This window comes from Pseudonaja textilis, chromosome 2 (assembly GCF_049901715.1).
Source record: "Pseudonaja textilis isolate UNSWEBS1 chromosome 2, rPseTex1.2, whole genome shotgun sequence".
NCBI classification, from domain to species: domain Eukaryota; kingdom Metazoa; phylum Chordata; class Lepidosauria; order Squamata; family Elapidae; genus Pseudonaja; species Pseudonaja textilis.
In genome coordinates, this window is record NC_141991.1 from 56135095 (window position 1) to 56155033 (window position 19939).

Consider the following 19939-nt stretch of genomic DNA (forward strand, 5'->3'; position numbering starts at 1 on the left):
CCATCAAAGCAAACCTCTTTAACACATTCTTTGGCTCAGTATTTGTAAACAGCAATGAATCAAGCCCGTTACTTCCTAGTCGAATCACAGACAACTACAATGATCTAATACATATTGATTTTACAGAAGACATTGTTGAAAAAGCACTGCACAATCTAAAACCATCTCTATTTACTGGACCAGACTGAATATGTGCCTACTTCTTAAAAAAGCTATCCACTACCATAGCCAAACCTCTAAACATAATCTTTGAAAAATCTTTCAGGACCAGCTCCTTACCAAAACTATGGTCACAAGCCACAGTCATCCCCATCTTCAAAAAGGGAGACCCCAGCCTAGTTGAAAATTACAAACCAATCTCTTTATGCTGCATCACCTGTAAAGTCATGGAATCAATTATTAATCAATCCATTATCCTACACATAGAGACAAATAACCTACTCTCTAATAAACAATTTGGTTTCAGAAAAAACTATCCTGTAATCTGCAACTCTTACATTGCAAAAACATATGGACTATACAACTTGATCAGGGCAAAGCAATAGATGCAATCTACATAGACTTCTGTAAAGCCTTTGATTCAGTGGTACACGACAAACTACTACTAAAACTAAAATCTTATGATATCTCTGGACACCTACATAACTGGATAGAAGCATTTATGTCAAAAAGACAACACATGGTCAAAATTGGGAGCGTCCTATCAAATTCTGTACCTGTCAACAGTGGTGTCCCCCAAGGCAGTGTTTTAGGACCAACTCTCTTCATACTCTACATAAATGACCTCTGTGATCATATTAAGAGCAACTGCGACTTTCAGTTTGGACTTTTTCGGCGATGGACCGAAATTGCGATTGTCCGCAGTTTTGACCCGTGCTTGCTGCTGGAGTGCCCCAAGCCACCTGGATTCAGGGCTTAAGCCATCCCATAGAGGTGGTGAAGAAGGTGGAGCCGTCAGCGGGGTTGAGGAGAGCCGCATCTCTCCTCCTCAGCTGGCCATTACCACCTTTCCCAAGGGCAGTTGCAGCAGTGGTCAGAAATGGCCACCTCAAAGAAGAACCCGACCGGACACGATTGTGCAGGAGGAAGTTTAAAGGAGAAAGTTTGACGGACCGGGTTGAATGGAGAACATCTATTTAAGGTACCTGGAACCTGAATTTTAAAGACTAATACTATTCCTAAAAAAGATTTTAAGCTGAGAAAGAGAAAGGGAAAGGAAACGGAATTGGCTTTTTTTCCTCTAACATCAACAGTTTTAACTGACTTGGAACAATAAGAAGAAGAGATTCGAATAAGAAATTGATACTAATCCACTTTGACATTAATAGGTTATTTCTAGCTGAAAATAAAATGTCCAAGGGATAAAAATTCTTGGATAATTTAAAAACTTTCGTTAAAAAAGAAAGAAAGCAGCGGAGGGAAAAAGGAAAAAAGAGGGTGGAATCTGGAAAATGGAAGAGACCACCTGGAACTTAAAAAAGAATTGATAGTGGAATTTTAACAAGGCTTGCAAAAGATACATTGTAGCTGAAACTTTGAGATAACAAAGCCCCTGAAAAGAGAAAGTGGGAAAAGAAGCAAGAAACAGTTTTGGATTATTGGATGATTTCTGGAACTTTGCATGGAAGATCCTAATGAAATAAAATAAAATCAATTGGGGGTTGTTTAAATTTTTTTAAAATGGGCTCCTCGAAGAGTTAAAAATGAGACTTAAAGAACAAAAAGAAGAAGCACAAGACGGAAGAGAATTTTTTGGCTTCGTGTTTCAATTTTTAGAAATGGAGATCTTGAACTATGAAAAACAACAAGAAATGCTGGCAGAACAAGAAGGACGGGACAATGAAGAAGCCATCTTTAATGACCAAGCAATTTTAAATGGGGTAAAAAAGGGAAAGGGGAAGGTAAGGGAGTTAAAAACTTAAGAATTGAAGCAACAACCCCAAAAAAGAGTAATTTGAAAAGCAATCATAATATAAGGAAGAAGCAGAAGTGAAGATCACAGAAGAGAATCAGATAGAAAAGGGAATAAAAAGGGGAGGGAGAAGAAGAGAGGGAACAGGGAAAGGAAAAGAAGCCACAAAAGACAGAAACAAGATATAGAGATATAGGAAAACGTACAAGAATTAAAGGTATAAACCTATTTAAAAGACACAGAGACAATGGTTAAAATTTAACTTAAGGAGAGGATTCGGCAAGGGTGCATGGGATAGCACTGTTATATTAGAAATAGAAAAGGGTTAGAAATATGTTAGATGATTAAAGTGATAGAAAAAGTTTCTATTGATGTGTAGTGCAATATTTGTTTGTAAAGAGAATAAGGCTCTCAATGATTTAAAAAGAACATTTTAAAAAAGCTGAAAAGAAACATGGAAGATTGTTATCAGTTGACAAGATGAATTTGAATAAGAATAATAACTTTATTGACTACTGTTAATAACTATTGTTTGGTTTTTTATTTAAAGACACTAATAAGTAAAATATTAAATATAGATGATTAAAGACAACTGATATTACTAGGTAATGTTTGTTAAAAGAAATAGAAATGTAAAAGATTGTCATTAATATTAATGGCAGAGCTGCACTTGAATAGAATAATTATTCCATTTACTATTGTTATGCATATATAAACAGATATATATACATATATATATATATATATTTTAAGAATTTAGTGTGTATTTTAAGGGAATGTACCAAGCAGAATTCGACTGAAAATAGGTATGTCTTATAAAATAGAGGTTAGAAAATGAATGTTATACCTGTAAAGATGTAACTTAATTTTTTAAATAAGATTTGAAAAAAGATACAAAGGTGTTATACTCCAGTCTAGTTATTACAGGGGAAAATTTGTTTTATGAGAAAAGATAATATGAAATTGTAAACAGGACAGATGAAAGTATAAAAACATTGATTAGAAAGATTTTAAAAATTAGAAAAAGATATGTAATTGAATTAAGAAAGGAATGAGATAATTTAAAATAAGGCTATAGGAAATAAAGAAAGGGAAAAGCTATTGAAAAAATAGTTATAAGATATGGATTAGAATGTATAAGATAAATATGTATTGAGTTTATGTCTGTACGGAGAAGTGATAACCCGGGGCCACACTGTTCTCAAAAAAAGATATTTTATTTGTATTTGTATGTTTTGTGAAAACTTATATAAAACTTATTTTTTTAAAAAAGAGCAACTGCATTCTCTTCGCTGATGATGTAAAGGTATTCAACACCACAGACAATACTACTACCCTCCCAAAAGACCTTGACTATGTATCAGAATGGTCAAACTTCAAATCTCAACAAATAAATGCTTTGTCTTACATATTAGCAAAAAAAAAAAAAATCAGAAAATGAAATACAAGCTAAATAATCAAGACCTTGTTGAGGATCCAAACTTTGTCAAGGACCTTGGAGTACTCATCTCTAATGATCTAAGTGCTAGAGCCCACTGTAACTACATAGCCAAAAAGGCATTAAGAGTTATTAATCTAATCCTACATAGCTTCTTCTCTGGTAATATCACACTACTAGCTAGAGCATACAAAACTTTTGCTAGACCTATACTTGAATACAGCTCATCAGTCTGGAACCCATATCATGTATATAATATTAACACAATTGAAAAAGTCCAGAAATATTTCACAAGAAGAATTCTCCACTCCTCTACTAATTGCAGAATACCTTATACCACCAGACTTGAAACTCTAGACCGAGAAAACCTAGAACTATGCCGCTTTCGATCCGATCTAAGTATAGTATATAAAATCATACATTGCAATGTCCTACCTGCAAATGAATACTTCAGCTTCAATCATAACAATACAAGGGCACACAATAGATACAAACTCAAGGTTAACTGAACCAAACTTGACTGCAGAAAATACGACTTCAGCGACAGAGTGGTCAATGTTTGGAATACTCTACCTGACTCTGTGGTTTCTTCCCCAAACCCCAAAAACTTTAACCTTAGACTGTCTACTATTGACCTCATCCCCTTCCTAAGAGGGCTGTAGGTGGTGTGCATAAGCTCATCAATCGTGCCTACCGTCCCTATCCTATTGTTTCTTTTTATTTTTCTTATAAGTATCTATCTCATGTATTCAAAACTATGTTTATTCTTATACCTGTATCTTGTAAGCAATTGACAAATCAAATAAATACTAAATACTAAAAACAATAAATTTGAACTGATTTGATATTAACTGCATCACAACTTTCTAACACAAATGCAAACTGGATTGTCTGAGTATGCAAATTCCAACCACAGGGGAAATAGCTACTACAGGATGTAACATTTTAAGAATTAAGAATGGCTTTCCTAATCTTTATGTCTTCAAGTTGAAATCTTTAGGATAAATTTTATGCATTTTTTTCAATATACATTTGGAATTTTTTTCTAGGATTTATAAAACAGTTGCACATGAAAAAAACACTCAAATTATCTTTAATACAAGCTGGTCCCTTGTTAAGGTATTACTTTTATCACAATAAAGCAATCATGAGCCATTCTAAACTAATTGTTCTACTGTACTGTGACCGATACTTAAAATGCTGAGAATCTCAGTGTGGACTAAACCAGAGATGTATGAACTGCTGAAAACTCTCCACATCAGTAGGTCATGGTTGCAATCTCAGTTTTTTAAAAAAATAAAAGCAAATAAACTATAATTATAATACTCTTTTCAAAAGAATATGATTGTGAAAGCAAAATAAATGTTAAAGCAGTCCTCCATGAGTAAGTAAAATCCATCTTCCAGTTCTGTTAAATTTCTATCTCTTGCAAAGAAAATTTATAGTTCTCAGTCAGAATCAGTATACCATTTATTCTGGTGTTTTGAAGCTTGCCTTACTATGTCTAGAAATAGAGGGGAGGGAGGCTGCTGCTAGATTCCTCCCTGAAGAATTATCTTTACTTGCACATTACTGAAGAAATTAGTGAATAACACAATGCAAGACTGTCACACAGTGCCCCAGCCATTGCATAAGCTGCTTCACTCCTCCCAAACCTTTCAAACTGAATGGTGAAAGGACTTTTCTATCAAAATGAATGAGAATGGTTAAAATCAATGCTAGTTAACTAGTTAAGTTTCACAAAGTCACCTCTGATTCTGGGGCATTCTATAAATAAAAAGCTTGACATTTCAACCTGCAAAGGCTCTCATAAGTTCTTTGATTGCATCTATTCATTGCCTTTCTTTTTTCTAGTTCTACTTTGTGCATCACATGCCAAAATTATGTGAGATTCTGCTTGCTGCACATCACCTCAAAGGAGCAATCAAGTCTTTCTGTGGTCGAGGAATGACTGGTTCTTCTTGCAATCCTGGGTACTTTTCATGGCCACTGTTCAGAAGCATCTACATATCTCTTCTTTCTCTGTGTTTAAGACCACAAGAAGTCTACTGCTTTAACTGTTCTGATCTTTGTTGTTCTTGAAAAAAGCCCTTCTACTTCAAAATCTGGTCTAGATCTGCCAATCTTTTCCTCTCTAGAATTAATTTCCAACACCCTGTCCATCTTTTTTCTGGAGCCCAAGGAAACAAATGTTTCTACCATCTTCCTTTCATCAACTGGAAATTCACTAAACATGCAGGTTAGCATAATATCTGTCTTCTTAAATAGAGTGGGGGAAACAGCACCTTAAATAAATAAAATGAGTATTAGCAAAATAGTTCAAGTCTTATAGTCAAATGAGAATTCTAAAGGAGTTCACATATTCATGTTGTTTTTATATTGCATTATGTTTGGAAATATTGGAAATAAAGTTAACATTTTTTTAAAAAAGACCTGTTGTTTTTTTACTACCCACAGAGAAAAAAAAAACTTCTGAGCTTCTTGGGCTTTTTTGGTTTTGTTTTAGAGCATTTTTACCTCTGGTCGTACAGGATCTTCTATGCCAACCACGCAAATGCAGGTTAGATCAGTTAAAATATCGTTTTCATTGTCCCATTCTGGTTCAGGATCACTGGGAAAGTCTCGAAAAGCAACACAGATGGTTCTCAATCCATCACAGGCCATGGGCTCAATCACTTTCTTAACCATCTCATCTCTATCACGAGGTCTAAAAATGCGAGTCTCACCTGCAGCATTAAGAATCTTAGAACATCTGGAAAGAAAAGAAAACAAATGACTGGATCACAACTGCAAAGAAGTGAGATTCAACAATTGAGAGGAATGAGTTATATTATGGCATTTAGAATTTTTTTAAAAAAAAATTTTAAATAGCAGTGGCAACTTGGATCATACCTTCCTCAAATAATAAATGATGAAATTCCAATTAACAAAATAAAGTTTTTGCAAACAGACTATGTCAAAAGATCTTTTTACCATCTTCCTTTATGTATTAGTTTGAATTCTGCCCAAAGCAAGTACTTATAATAAAGAAAAACAGATATCAGGGACACTTGATATATATTTTACTCAGGACTGTCCTTTAAATGATGGTACACTAAAAGAACAAATGTATTACAAATTTTATATAAAAGAATGTCCCATTGTTTTTATGGAGATTTGGAGAGTTGTTAAGCATAAATCTATCTGATAGACTGTCTGTGGCAGTAGTATATTTATATTCACAAAGCAACTGGGAGCACCTCCATATAGAATTAATGAAAAAGGGTTCAAAACAAATACCGTGCACATACTTCTTTAGGACAATTTCAGAAGCCCCTTTGCTATACATTCGGAAGCTGTCATCCGGCATTTTAATGACAGTGCTCATTGACTTTCTCACAGAGTTAAATGTGTAAACTTTGTAGAGTTTCTCTTCAGGCATTTGATCCCGAACAGGCTGATAATCCCGCTTTAGATCCAGCACAAATCCAAGCAATCCACATTCTGTCTTGTTACCAACCTGCCGAGGTAGACCACCTTCTTTTTCTGGTGGCTAAGGAGAGAGAGAAAAAAATTGGACTTCAGGGTTTGTCATTTGTGATGACATGTAGTTCTTCTGTATTATTATCATTTTTAGATAGCCCTCAACTTATGACCAGGATTGAGACTGGAACTTCTAAGTGAAGCAAATCTAGTTTCCCCCATTGACTTTGCTTGTGGAAATCCTCCAGGGCAGGTTGTAAATGCTAAGCACATGACTCCAGGATGCTGCAGCTGTGACAAATACCTGCCAGGTGCCAAGCAACAACATTTTGACTGTGTGACCATGGGGCCATTGAGACAGTCACAAGTGCAAGGACCAGCTATAAGTCACTTTTTTCATTGCCATTGTAACTTTGAATGGTTGGTAAACAAATAGTCCTAAGAAAAACAGTTGCAGAAGCCTGAAAATATGCAGTATATTAGAGCATTACAAAGAGATTTTGATGCTTTAAGAGTGTTTCTGTTCTGCATTGCTCTCAGATTCTCTTTCTTTTCCAAAGTGAAACAAAGCAGAAAAAAAAATCACTATACTGCTTTCCACAAAAAGTTCAGATTTAAACTGCATATAATTAAGGTAACTTTTAATTTGGAGACTGGAATAAATGGTCTTGCATTTAAAACCAAAGCAAAACTATTCATTTAAAGTATTTCTATTCCACCTTTTGTTCCAACACAAAAATGTTAAAATAAAATTTTAAAAAATGATTCCAAAAAATTACTTTAAAGCTAGTTTGAAAACATGGTTACATATAACCATATGTAGCTGCAATGGAGCTTAAAACTTGCTTTGCTGTAAAGCAATTATTAATATTTACAAATAGAAAGAAAACATTTATTTTGTAGTTCAACTGAAGACTAGTTTTGGTCTGGGTGTTTTCAGAGCAAATCCTATCAAGGCTATGTGTAGTGACACTGGGTTATTTGAAGTAAGATATTGTCAGTCACTCACAATTTTCAATCTGCAAAGTAGATGTAATAATGACATGGAAGCATTGTAACCATCATTGGTTTCACAACAAGCTTAATCCAAATTAAGCTCTCCAGATTTGTCAGATTTCAACTGCCAAAGTTAATGTAGTATAATGTTTGGACCCAATGTTTGAACTGGGAGACCCAGTTCTAATGGCCCTTGCCAGGAAATAGAAAAAGGGAGCACTGTGTGTATTACTTAGAACTCCTGAAGGCAAAAAATCAAATATAAGACTAGCATATGAATAAAATAAAAATAAATAATTATCAGCTTAGGAAAGCATTGTAGAAGGTGAAGTCATTTGAAGGAGGAACACTGTTATCTTAAAGTCATGATGTGATTTTTCCTGCTTTCAAGAAGTAATTGAAATTTTTTTGTAATCAATACATTTATTGTAAAATGTTTAGTCTTCTGGACTGACTATCAATTCTATCAGCCAGAGGCAAATTAAAAGTCTTCTAGAAAATGAAAGCACTAAAATAATTGCAATATAAAGGTGTTTATTTTGTGGGGGAGGGGGTGAATGGGTTGGATAGGCTGGATTTGTTTGATCAGATGCATGACTTAGGAGCTTATTTCCAGGTAAACATACTTAGGATTCTGCAACGCTCTGAATTACAAGTCAAATTGAGAAATACAATATAACTCAAGCTGCTGGTAATTCAGCCTTTCTGTTTCGCTTCCACTAATGATCAAAGTAGCATCCTATAAGAGATGTGCAAAAGTTCTGAAGATATATATTTCACTTTTCCCTGACTTCTGGGAACTCTATTGGTGGTTCCAATATACAGGAAAAGCTTATGTACATACATTTCTTTTCATCCTCTCCTACCAATCTAAGCCAATCTCAGTGAGAGGTCCCCAATTTTTACCCATCTGAAAGAGATTTGTGATTTAAATGAAAGATACTCCCAAAGATGAGCAGTCTCAATGTATATATTTTAGAGATAAACATGACATTGATAAACATGACACTAAGTATACATTTAGATGAGAGTGTATGTTTTGTCCTACTGAATCTATCTCCCAAACCAGTTTCCAGGCAGTAGAAAATACAGCCACCAATCTAGAGCAGATTATTAAGTCAAAAGTTTTATATTCCCTTTATCCTCTTCAAAGTTATAGGCCATTCACCCTTAATGGTATGCAAACATATGAATTCAAGATAGCAGGAAAACACATTCAAACACATAAACCACCCTCTATAAAAATATTTGGAATGTTAAAATAAGCATGATGAACCAGCAATTTTCAGCATCAGATGCAGCCATGGACAGGCCTTCTTCCTGGATTTGGTACTTCAGAAAACATTTTCAAAGATACTCTCAATATACAATCAGGGGATACAAGAGAAGGCAACAGCCTATCTATATTCTGGTCTTCAGCATTTAGGGATCACTGCCATCATCTAGAATTGGTGCCTGACCACTCATAAAGCCCCATGTATCCTGCAGTAATAGTACTTTAGAAATATTCTTCACAGCAAGTCCTCTGTAAAGAAAATGCAATAACAATCCAGAGAGAAGTCATGGGAAAACAAGTGCCTTCATAAGTCTTAAGAGACTCTTAGACTCTTTTCTTAATTTTCAAAAAAAAGGATTAAAGTAATTAAATGATAAATGAAAACAATTATTCTTTTGACATTATCTCAGTCTCTGGACATTACAAGACAATGTGGCTAATTTCTAGTTTACTTGTCTAGTGATTTATGTCATTATTATAAGACTCAGTCTGCCATTCTATATCCTACTCATGTCAAAAACCTGTTTTGCAAAATGTTTGATAATTCTGGTCTATTCATTTTATAATATGTATTCTCTCTATCAAGAATCTAATAGTCAATGATTTATTGAAGAGCAAAACTCTACTCTATTCATTCCCTGCTTGGTCTCCTGTTTATTTTCATTTTCAGAATTCTACCAAATACCTGTGAGGCATGCTTAGCATACTAATTCTTATAAATTCATTTATTACATATTTTCCTACAACAACCCTCTACCAATCAACAAGCAGCAATGCAGTCTTCACATGTAGATAAAAACAACTGGCAGAGCAAATTTAGGAGAAAATACACCCAAGTGTTGACATCTTTCCAGTTATGTCATCTACACTGTAGTGTTTCCATTTTTTTAACATTTCCCAGCTCTTATGATTTTTTTCATCATTTTTTTCTTCGTCACTGTTTATAAAATTCATTTCAGTTCCACCCTTTGACATTTCAGTAACATTTTCACACAAAATACTTCAAAATACTTCTTCAAGCTTTTCTTCACTTCACAATTTCATCATGTTTATTTTTAATTCTATTCAATGTGATGGAAGCTCCTCACTTATCCCTTTTATACAACGTTTTTAATTTCCAAATACCAAAGCTGTATTTTGTGAGTTTTTTAAAACTCCTTTTGACTACATATTTATAACTGATTTTTTTCTCTTTCTACACATTGTATACTGTCTTTTTATCCTCATTTTTTCACTTTTACCACTAATTTCTAATTATCAAGTACTGACTTATTAAAAAAATCTGATATAAGTATTTTGCCAAATAAGAATGCTCATATATATTACAGACTCATTTTTGATGCAATTCTCCTGCAAGGAACTCTCTGAAATGAATATAAATAATTTATAGGAAGATGTCTTATTTACATTAAAAACCTCACATTTTTAATATAATGCTTCTTAGAAGTCAAATGAATTAAGTTTTTTTTTTAAAAAAAACTAAGCAATTAGTGATTGATAATGGCTGCATATAGAATATCCCAGTTCTGCTTTGCAAGTGATATCTCACACCAGCAAAAATTACCTTAAGCAATGGCTTAGTATTACACATCAATAGTTACCTAGATAAGTTACTGACCCCCGAGCAACCTTCGAAAAACACTTCTGCACTGGGATATACTTGGCACTCAAGAGATGTTGCGGATGTCTTGACCCAGTGCTTGGATATTGTGTATATCTGGATGGAACAGAGTTAGATTCAATTCTGATAAGACCAAGTGGCTTTGTTAGTTTGATTCCCCCTGATTCTAGAGACATTCCATATTTAGTGTTTAATGGGATTGCATTTCCATATGCAAAACTAGTGTGTAATCAGGGGATGGATTCATAGTTCCTTCTCAAAGAACAGGTGGCAGCTGTGTACTAAGATGCCTTTGCAGAGGTTGAGCCTGTTTCTGGACCAGGAGACCCTTGAGATAGTCTACTGTAAGGGCTGTCCATGAAGACCACTCAGGAGATTACCCAGAAGATAAAGCAGGGTCAGAATGTAGCTGTGCGGAATGTGATGGGGCATGTTGCAATCTCTGCATGTACTCTGCTGCTTTGCAAGCATTGGCTTCCATGTGCAATTCAGGATGCTGGTTATCACATATAAAATGCTTCATGGAATAGAGCTTGGCAACTGGAGAGACTGCCTGGCTCCATATGTTTCCACTGATTTCAACCAGAGTAGGCAGGCTCCAGGTCCTTTCTGATAAGCGGTGTCACTTTGTAGAACCCAGGAAGTGGGCCTTCTTGGTGATGGTTCTTATCCTGTGGAATGATATCCTCCAATAGATCCATATCTGTTCCCATCTTTATGACTGCTTAGGATCTGCTTGTTCTCCCAAACCAGGATGGGGATGGACTTTGTGTTTTCTAGGCATATCTTCCAGTTAACTATTTCCTTTCTGTGATAATTGCTGCTTTCTTTTACATTTCTTTTATATAATTATAACTCAGCAAAGTCACTCTGGAATCAGACAATGTCAAAACTGAGCAAACTAACAAACACAGAACTATGATTCTTTGACTGAAACCTTGAGTGAAACCTAAAACTACTGTAATCTTCTTTATACTGCTCACTTGTGTTTACCTTTTGTTCATTATAATCCCAAAGTTATATTAAATACTATTCCTGGGCCATGTGTCATTTATTGCATATTTGTTGTTGAGTCAGAGCCCAGATCTTTTTTTACTATGCACCAGATCAAAGGTTAGAGAGGTAAAAATACCATATTATATGATTGCTGAAATGAATAGAAAGGAACAAACAATTATCTTCTAGATGTGACTTTTCTGCCTAAACTGGAGAAGGGAAAGAGAGCTTGTTTCTTAAATCTCCTGGGCTTAAGAGAACCACATGCCAACTAGCAAAGAACCTGCCCTTTGGGAATAATAGGAAAGAAGAGCTGAAGTGATGAAGCATTTTAATGTGCTTTGAAATTAAGGAAAGAAGTGAGTAATAAGAATCCTTAACAGAACTGAAGCTTTCGTGGGAGTTCAGCTGTGGTGACAAACTACTCCCTTCCTTTGGTAGTTTCACAGTGCAATCCTGCCTTAGACAGGGCTATTTCTGTGGAAGGATTGATCCCATCTGCCACCACTTTGCAAAATCAGATTCTGTCTACCACTTGCATGACACATTTTGATCTTCCACTCATAAGTCTCCAAACCCCTAAAGCCTATTGGACTAAATGGTTTTCCCAGTGGTTCGGCCATTAATAAAACATTTAAAAAATGAAGGAGGGAGGGAGGAAGGAAGGAAGGAAAGAGGGGATCAAAGGCAGATGGAATGAGTCATAACAAACTCAGAAAAGAGAAGGAAAAAAGAGAAGAAAAGCTATATTGTTGGGATTGAAAATGCTGTGCATGCACTTAAGTGCCTCTTTTTATTATTTGTGATTAAATAACAGAAGAAAAAGTGCCTCTTTAAGTCTCCATTTTTTATCTCAGATATGAAGCAACACTTTTTGATTCACAGTGTCCTGTATTCAGATAAAAGGCTTTTGAGATTATTTTTAATTGGTACTCATTTTAATTTTTATAACTGTGTTGGTTTAACTGCATTATTAAACCCTGCTTTTGGTTTTATCTTTTTAATCCAGGATGGGCTATTTGGTTTCACAAAGTGGCAAATCTACATTTGAAAGAACTCAACAGGCATTTCTCACTTTTCAAATCAAAGAACAGATTTTTCTGAGAAACTGCGAAAGCCATATTTGTCCAACTAAACAGGGTTACCCCAGAGACATACATAGTACTATGTAATTCACTTGAGAATTTACTGATTACCGAATTAACTAACAATACATTTAGAGCCCTCAATAAACCCGGCCCCCCCGCCTCAGTGCTGACACAAATTTGAGGTCGCGGAGAGGGCTGGGAAGAAGGCGGGATAGCTCGCCCAGGGAATGATGTCACCAGGCCCGAGGGCTTGAATGGTTTGGGCAAGGGGGCAGGGCCTCGTCCGGGCCTGGCGTGATGAGAGCTTGGGAGGAGCGGCTGGCTGGTGTTGGCAGGCAGGGGCCTGGGGGAAGAGGTGTTTGGGCCGCACGCGCGGGGTCGCAGCGAAACCTTTCTCTGCCCTGCCGGGCCCCCACGGGCGTGCGAATCTGCCTGGGCCCACCCAGGCAAGGTGGAGGAAACCAAGGTTTCGGGCCGAGTTCCGCCTTCGCACCCCCATTACCCCCAGATTTTCCTTTACCCCTTTGGGTATTTCCCTGTTCCTCCACGTTTAGAGGATGCACTCAAATGATTTAAAATATTGTTTCAAGTAAACAGTTTTTCAATTGAACGGTTATCCTTCAAAACACATACATGAAAGATTAACCAGTTATATTGTGGTTCCTAATGCTAATAGTACTTTAAAAATAAGACTTGGCAATAAATTCTATAAAAGTCCTTCTTACTCCTTTCTTATTAACAGTGGCTGTTACTATTTGGTTTCTTGGCAGCTTCCTCTTACTACATAATTTTAGAGGCAGATAATATATTAGTAATGCAAAAATACCAGGGAGGTTGTCAAGTTGCTTATCTGTCTTGAATATTTCATTTTGCAGTTGTCTCAGCTGCAGATTTCTGGCAAATATTTGATTATGCATTTTTGTCACACACACCCCAAATCCACAATTAAATAATCACTACACTATAATATATCTTCGCTCTCCACCACAATTCATGGACAAGAAATTAATCAGAAAACAGTAGATCAATGACACCTCTGAATTTGCACACTTTAATCATTTGTTTATTTTCACTTTGCTTGTACTTCCCAACTCAATCATAACTTGTCATGGTTTAATACATATACGCTAATACATACATACACATAAATTATATTTCTATGTATAATTTAAATTACAATTAAAAAGATAAAAAATGAATACAAACTAGAGGAAAAAAAAGAAAGTGAAGAAAAAAGAGAAGAGAAATAAGAATATATTAAAGAAAAAGACACACAAATACACACACACACATATATACATACAGAGAGAGAAAGAGAGAGAGAGAGATGACTTGCCCCTTCATTATAACAAGTACATACAAGTTTAACTTGTCACTTTTTCTTAAAATATAAAGAAATGATTTTCCTACAGTATATCCCATCTCAATGAATAAGGGACATCTATATTGGTGTGAGGAAGAAGTAGCAAATTCAAGACTGCAGTGGAAGTTGCTCAGGAGAGGAGCAATGGTCTCCAGCAGGTTTTACATCTCTGGGACATGACACTGAGTTTGCATTCTTTCTTTTCTAATCAATTCCTTCTTAGCTGCTTTTTAGCTATTAGGAACCTTTGGATCGACAAGATTTATAGCATTGGGTGAGTTTTCTTCAAACCTTAGCCAAAGAAGTTTCAAATATATCTTTAAAAACTTAAAATTCTTTTGAAATAAACAGCAAAAGGTGGTTAGAACATTGACTTTGAGATTTTTTGGAATTTGGATTTTGGAAAATTACAAATGGACTAAGGATCCAGTTGGATTTGAAGTAAGATTTTGGAATTAATTGTAAGAATCATTTCCATAGGAGATTACTTTTGTTTCAAATTGTGTTTAAAAAAACATTAGTATGCATCTTAGATGATTTGAAGCTGGAGTGAATCAGAAGGATTTAGAAGAAATGAAGATTACACTTAAAGAGACTAAAGATTTAGATTATTACCAATAAAGGAAGGAATAATACCTCCACATGCCCAACCAAATAACTTATTAAAATCCCGAATGTACTCTTAGAAGGAAACCATTTTCAACAACATGCAGAAAGGTGGACGTTAGGGGGCTAAGATGATTGATTTTTACTATGTGGCAACAAGTTGATTTCAACTCTACACCCCCTTAAAATCCCATGGGGATCTTCTAAAAGCATGTCAAGTACATTCAGAGGAGGCAGACAAGGCAACCTAAATTCTGCCTCTCATGTGCCACATCATGAAGTAAACATGAACAGACAGTTTATCTCATGATATCACATAGCACGCCTTTCTTTGTTCTGGCAATACTGTGGCTAAGTATGAAAATTATGTTTAGTAGAACGATAAAGGGGAAAGGACCATGAGTGATAAATAGAAGAGAATAACTGCAAGCAAACTATTAGAATGAAAAAAGTATATACACAGAAATCTTTGTAACAATAAAAAGGCACTGAGTTTTAGAGATTGCTATTGATACAAAATAGACTCTTTGGACTCACAATAGTAGTAATAAAGAATGTTTTACACTAACAGCACCAATTTACTATTGGTATTCAACAGTAGGTATTATTATTCATTCTTTGTATAGTTGTAATTATTGTAGTATATTTGAAATTTGGTCAAAGCAAGTTAAAACAATTGTACAACACAAAGAACAAGAACAACACACAACAATGGTGGTACAACATTTTTCTTGGGTTGAGAAAGGTATAGTTTACTAGAAGCCAAGTGAAATGCCATAGTGCAAAGCCAGAGCTGAAATTTGTGTACTGAAATCCCAAGTGAAACTTTTCCTTCCTGAAGGTGCCGCCCATAGTTGGTCCCCGTGTCTCCAATCAAATTTAAAAGAGGTGTTTTTAGAATGGTCTGCTGAGGAATGCAGCTGTTCTCCATTCCCAAGCAGTTGACCTTGGAAAGGAATGGTGAACTTTCATTTCACCAAAGCATACTCCCCTCCCACTAGCCTCCAGAATTAATGGCAGACTGGCACCAAAAAGAGTTCTCAAAGTGTAGTAACAGAGAGTATTGAGGTGGCATCTGCCATCCCAATTGTTTTCCAGAGTCTCTGCAGAAGTAGAGATATGCTGTTTGGAACCCCTTGCCCCACAGCACAGAAAGAAGCTCATCTAGTTCACCTACTTCTGCACTAGTGTTAATCAGTAATCTTTCATTTGATTCAAGTCCTCTTTCACAATGAAAGCTTGTGTGGTATGGTGATTAAGGGGTAGGTTTAGGTTCTGGTACACCCAGATTCAAGTCCAACATAGACGCTAACAGGAAATTAATTGGGTTAATTTCCCTCAGCCAACCTACCTCAGCCCAGCCTATCTCATAGGACTGCTGTTGTATGAATAAAACAAAGGGAGAATTCAAGATAAGTCCCTCAGGAGACAAATCTAACAAACCAAATAATAAATTGCTTCTTCATAAAGAGCAGCATTTCAGCATGCTTGAAAATAATATTTTCATTCTGGCAAAACCAGACAGTTGTCAGTATAGATTGACACTTCATTCTAAAGTTAAAGTTAACATCCAGTGAAGAATCTATTTCATACAAATATAATGCTTGCATGATATTTTATATAACAGGTGGTATAATACAAATAAGGCTATAATCCTACAGTTGTTGACAAATGACCCATTTTCTGCTCATTTTGCATCCCCCCTAAGCCCATCACTTTATTTTATTAATTAACTGGTGCACAGTGTATATGGGATATCCATTGAACCATGCTTCAAATCTGTTCTCAAAGACATTTTACCTAATTGGTTGTGCAAAATTTACATGATATTGAATTTCACTTGGGACAAAAATCTTTCAAGGCAATTCTCCCTGCAATGAAATTGACAGTGACACTTGGCAAGAGGGACATATTCTTTTGTCTCACAATATCATTCCAACAATAGAAGGAATTCTTTGCCGTTGCTGTCAATATCATCTAGCCAAATCTAATTGGATATGGGTTTCTATGATGTCATCCTAATGTTTCCTAATGTTAGGCAGGCCACTGTCTTTCATGCTCCGTTTGAATATCTGCCCTAAGTGGAATAATATTAATGTAATTCTCAGGGTTCCCATAAATATTGTAGGTACTGTGTTACAGTTATCAGGTTTAGATGCATGTTAAATCACCCCTCTCTTTCAGTGCAATCTCCTCCATGCAATTCTTATTGTGAGGAGGAAAATCAAGAATAAAATAGTATATATACTACAGGGAACTTCTGGGAAAAATGGATATCACTTTAGTGAATAGTACAAGTCATGCAAGATAACTGAAAGTTCAATATAAATACCATTGTGATAGAATCTGCACATTGAGGAGCAGTGGGAAAGCATTTTCCCAAAGAACTTTTCCAAAGCTTTCCCAAACAGAGGCCCAGATTAAGAGACTGAACAATCCTGAGATGGATGAGGGAGAAGGAAAAGAGGTTTGAGGTATATCTAGTAGGTTAGAAGGTTATAACTGCAGTCTGACAAGATTCTGTCCATTACATACAAGCAAAAAAAAAGGATTGAACTTAATTGTCTCTGGGCTTAGGGTTGACAATTATGTTATTATTGCTGTTGTGATCTCTAAGCAGCTTTGGTCCTGAAATAAAAATGTCTGGATTGTGTTCAAGAGGCAAAAATACGTAAGGCAACTTCTTCCATCTTTTGAAATTCTTTTTTAATTCAAAAATTTATTCTTGTACTTACTTAGAATATATATATAAATACAGTGAGGCTTATCTGCTTGGAAATTACCAAATACATATGATATTTATTGGTACAGAGTCAGAGACATAGATATACACAAAAAAAAGGACATATCAATGCCTTTTTGTCAAGCTATTGATTATTACATCACCCTGCCATTTAAAAAAAAAACAAGTGAAGTTTCTAAGTACTAGAGTTTCCCATGCCAACATTCATGTCTTTTCTTATAGCTTTTTGTTTTTGAATATGATCAACTCACCAGAATCTTTGTAGTGTAAGCACTGTTGATGGCAATTGCATTAACCAGCAAATCCATTGTTTTGGCTGGAATAGAATCTGGGTCAGGGATCTCTTTGTAATGGACATCTCCAACATAGGCTTGTACTACTGTCATTCGGTTAGTTGTTAATGTCCCTGTTTTATCAGAGCAGATGGCTGTAGCATTTCCCATAGTCTCACATGCATCTAAGTGACGGACCAGGTTGTTATCTTTCATCATTTTCTGAAAGGGAAAACATATAGATAAATATTTTATTCTTATGGAATGCATTGTTTAAAAATAATGTTATTTAACTTTTTTATAAAATATGAGTATAAGAAAATAACTGAAAATACATTAAAATTATTAATATTTGTTAAATTATACTTATTATTGATAACCCTTATATAGGCTGAAGTACACAACTTCATTGGCATTCACTTCCTGAAACTGTGAAATTAATCACATATACGCCAAGAGCCACTTGACAGTGACATGGGCAGCACATAAATTTAATAAATATAAATAAATAAGATGATTTTAAAACTTTTCAAGAATATGAGACCAATTATTCTATAATATTGTAAAAAGAAAGGCATAACATGGCTACCTACTGATTGCCATAAAGTGTCAATAAATAATCATGAGTTGCCTTTTTTATTCTTTCCAGCAAACAATAGTCTTCACTGGAGTATTAATTTTATGTTAGCAATTTCTAATGAAAATTGTTCCTTTACCAACATTATTAATTTAATAACCTTTCTCCAATAGTTACCCTCATGATGTCCTGGAATTAAGTATATGTAACCCACAACAAATATTAATAAAATTATGAACATAATATAGAAAGAAAAAGAAAAGAGATGTATTCAATGAAAAGGTTCTACCACGGGAATACTGCACAACTGAAGAAGCTTGCGAATAGTAATCAAAGAGGGCAGAACAAGTCATTAAGGAATAAAAATGTGAAATTAGGTAAGAATTAGTAAATTGATCACTTTAAATGGAATTTCATGCAAAGTAATATTAACTACTGCCTGGCTTCTGTCATGCATTTTCTAAAAGTCTAAATTTATAAATGTTAGATCAGACGGTAACAATTTCAATAGTGCAACTCTATTATGTAAAGAGTGATATCCTCTTATTGTATCTCCTTGCATTCATATCAGAGAATAACTCTGAATTCTAACCTTCCAGAGAAAAAGAAAAATAATATCTCTATCCACATCTTCCATATTGTGTCTTATTTTTTTTCTCAAAAAACCTTTATTAAACAGTAAAACATTAAAAAAGAATAAATACAAATTATAATACAACTCATTAAAATGAAAAACATTATAAACATTGCAAATCATTTTGACGGTACTTGTATATCAAATATTGTTCCAAAACATATTTTCTATTCCTGATTATTTCTTGTATATTAACCTCTTTAAACTATTCCTTCTTTATTTATTTATCCACTTATTTCTATCATTCATCCATTTGTACCAGTTTTCCCAGACTGTATAGTACTTTGAGCCTTCCTTTTCTATTAATTTTAGAGTAAATTTGTCCATTTCAGCACAATCGTAGATTTTTTGGATTATTAAACTCTGTTGGCATGAGGTCACCTTTTCAACATTGTGCGAGAGCTAGTCTGTAGTGATTATATGCAAAATTAAATATTTTATCTCTTTTGTGTCTCCTTTGGGTCTACTAGGAATAATAAAACTCTCCTTTTATTATTCCCAGTAGAAAAATTTCTGCTGGACTTCCGGTTTCAATCATGTGCAGTTTCGATCCATGCTCACCGCTGGAGCACCGCGAGCTGGCTGGTTTCGGGGCTAAGCCACCCCGTAGAGGTGGTGAAGAGGGGGGAGATTGCCAGCAAGGTTGAGGAGAGTTGCAACTCTCCTCCTCAGCTGGCCATTACTCCCTTTCCCAAAGGCAGTTGCAGCGGTGGTCAGAAATGGCCACCTCAAAGAAGAACTCGACCGGAAAAGAATGTGCAGGAGGAAGATAAGAAGAGAAAGTTTTGGTTGACCAGGTGAAACTGCAAAAGCAAGAACTAAGGTACCCTGGAATTTAAACTAAAAAAAAAAAGTAACATTGTTCCCAAAGAAGACTTTGAAGCAGAGAAGGAGAGAAAAAAGGGAAAGGATTTGTTTTTTCTTCTTCTCTTCCTTTCCCCATACTGACAGCTAA

At 35.1% G+C, this 19939-nt stretch overlaps 1 protein-coding gene across 7 annotated transcripts in view; it reads right to left on the reverse strand.

Moving 5' to 3' along the window:
- Positions 1 to 19939, reverse strand: part of ATP2B2 (ATPase plasma membrane Ca2+ transporting 2) — a 376645-nt gene that overhangs the window by 40528 nt on the left and 316178 nt on the right. For all 7 annotated transcript variants that reach the window (XM_026724451.2, XM_087923958.1, XM_087923957.1 and 4 more), the window contains 3 exons: positions 17753 to 17995; positions 6641 to 6882; positions 5868 to 6102 (listed from right to left, as the gene is read on the reverse strand). In XM_026724451.2, coding sequence (XP_026580236.1) covers positions 5868 to 6102; positions 6641 to 6882; positions 17753 to 17995 — 720 coding nt within the window. The remainder of the gene's footprint in view (positions 1 to 5867; positions 6103 to 6640; positions 6883 to 17752; positions 17996 to 19939) is intronic.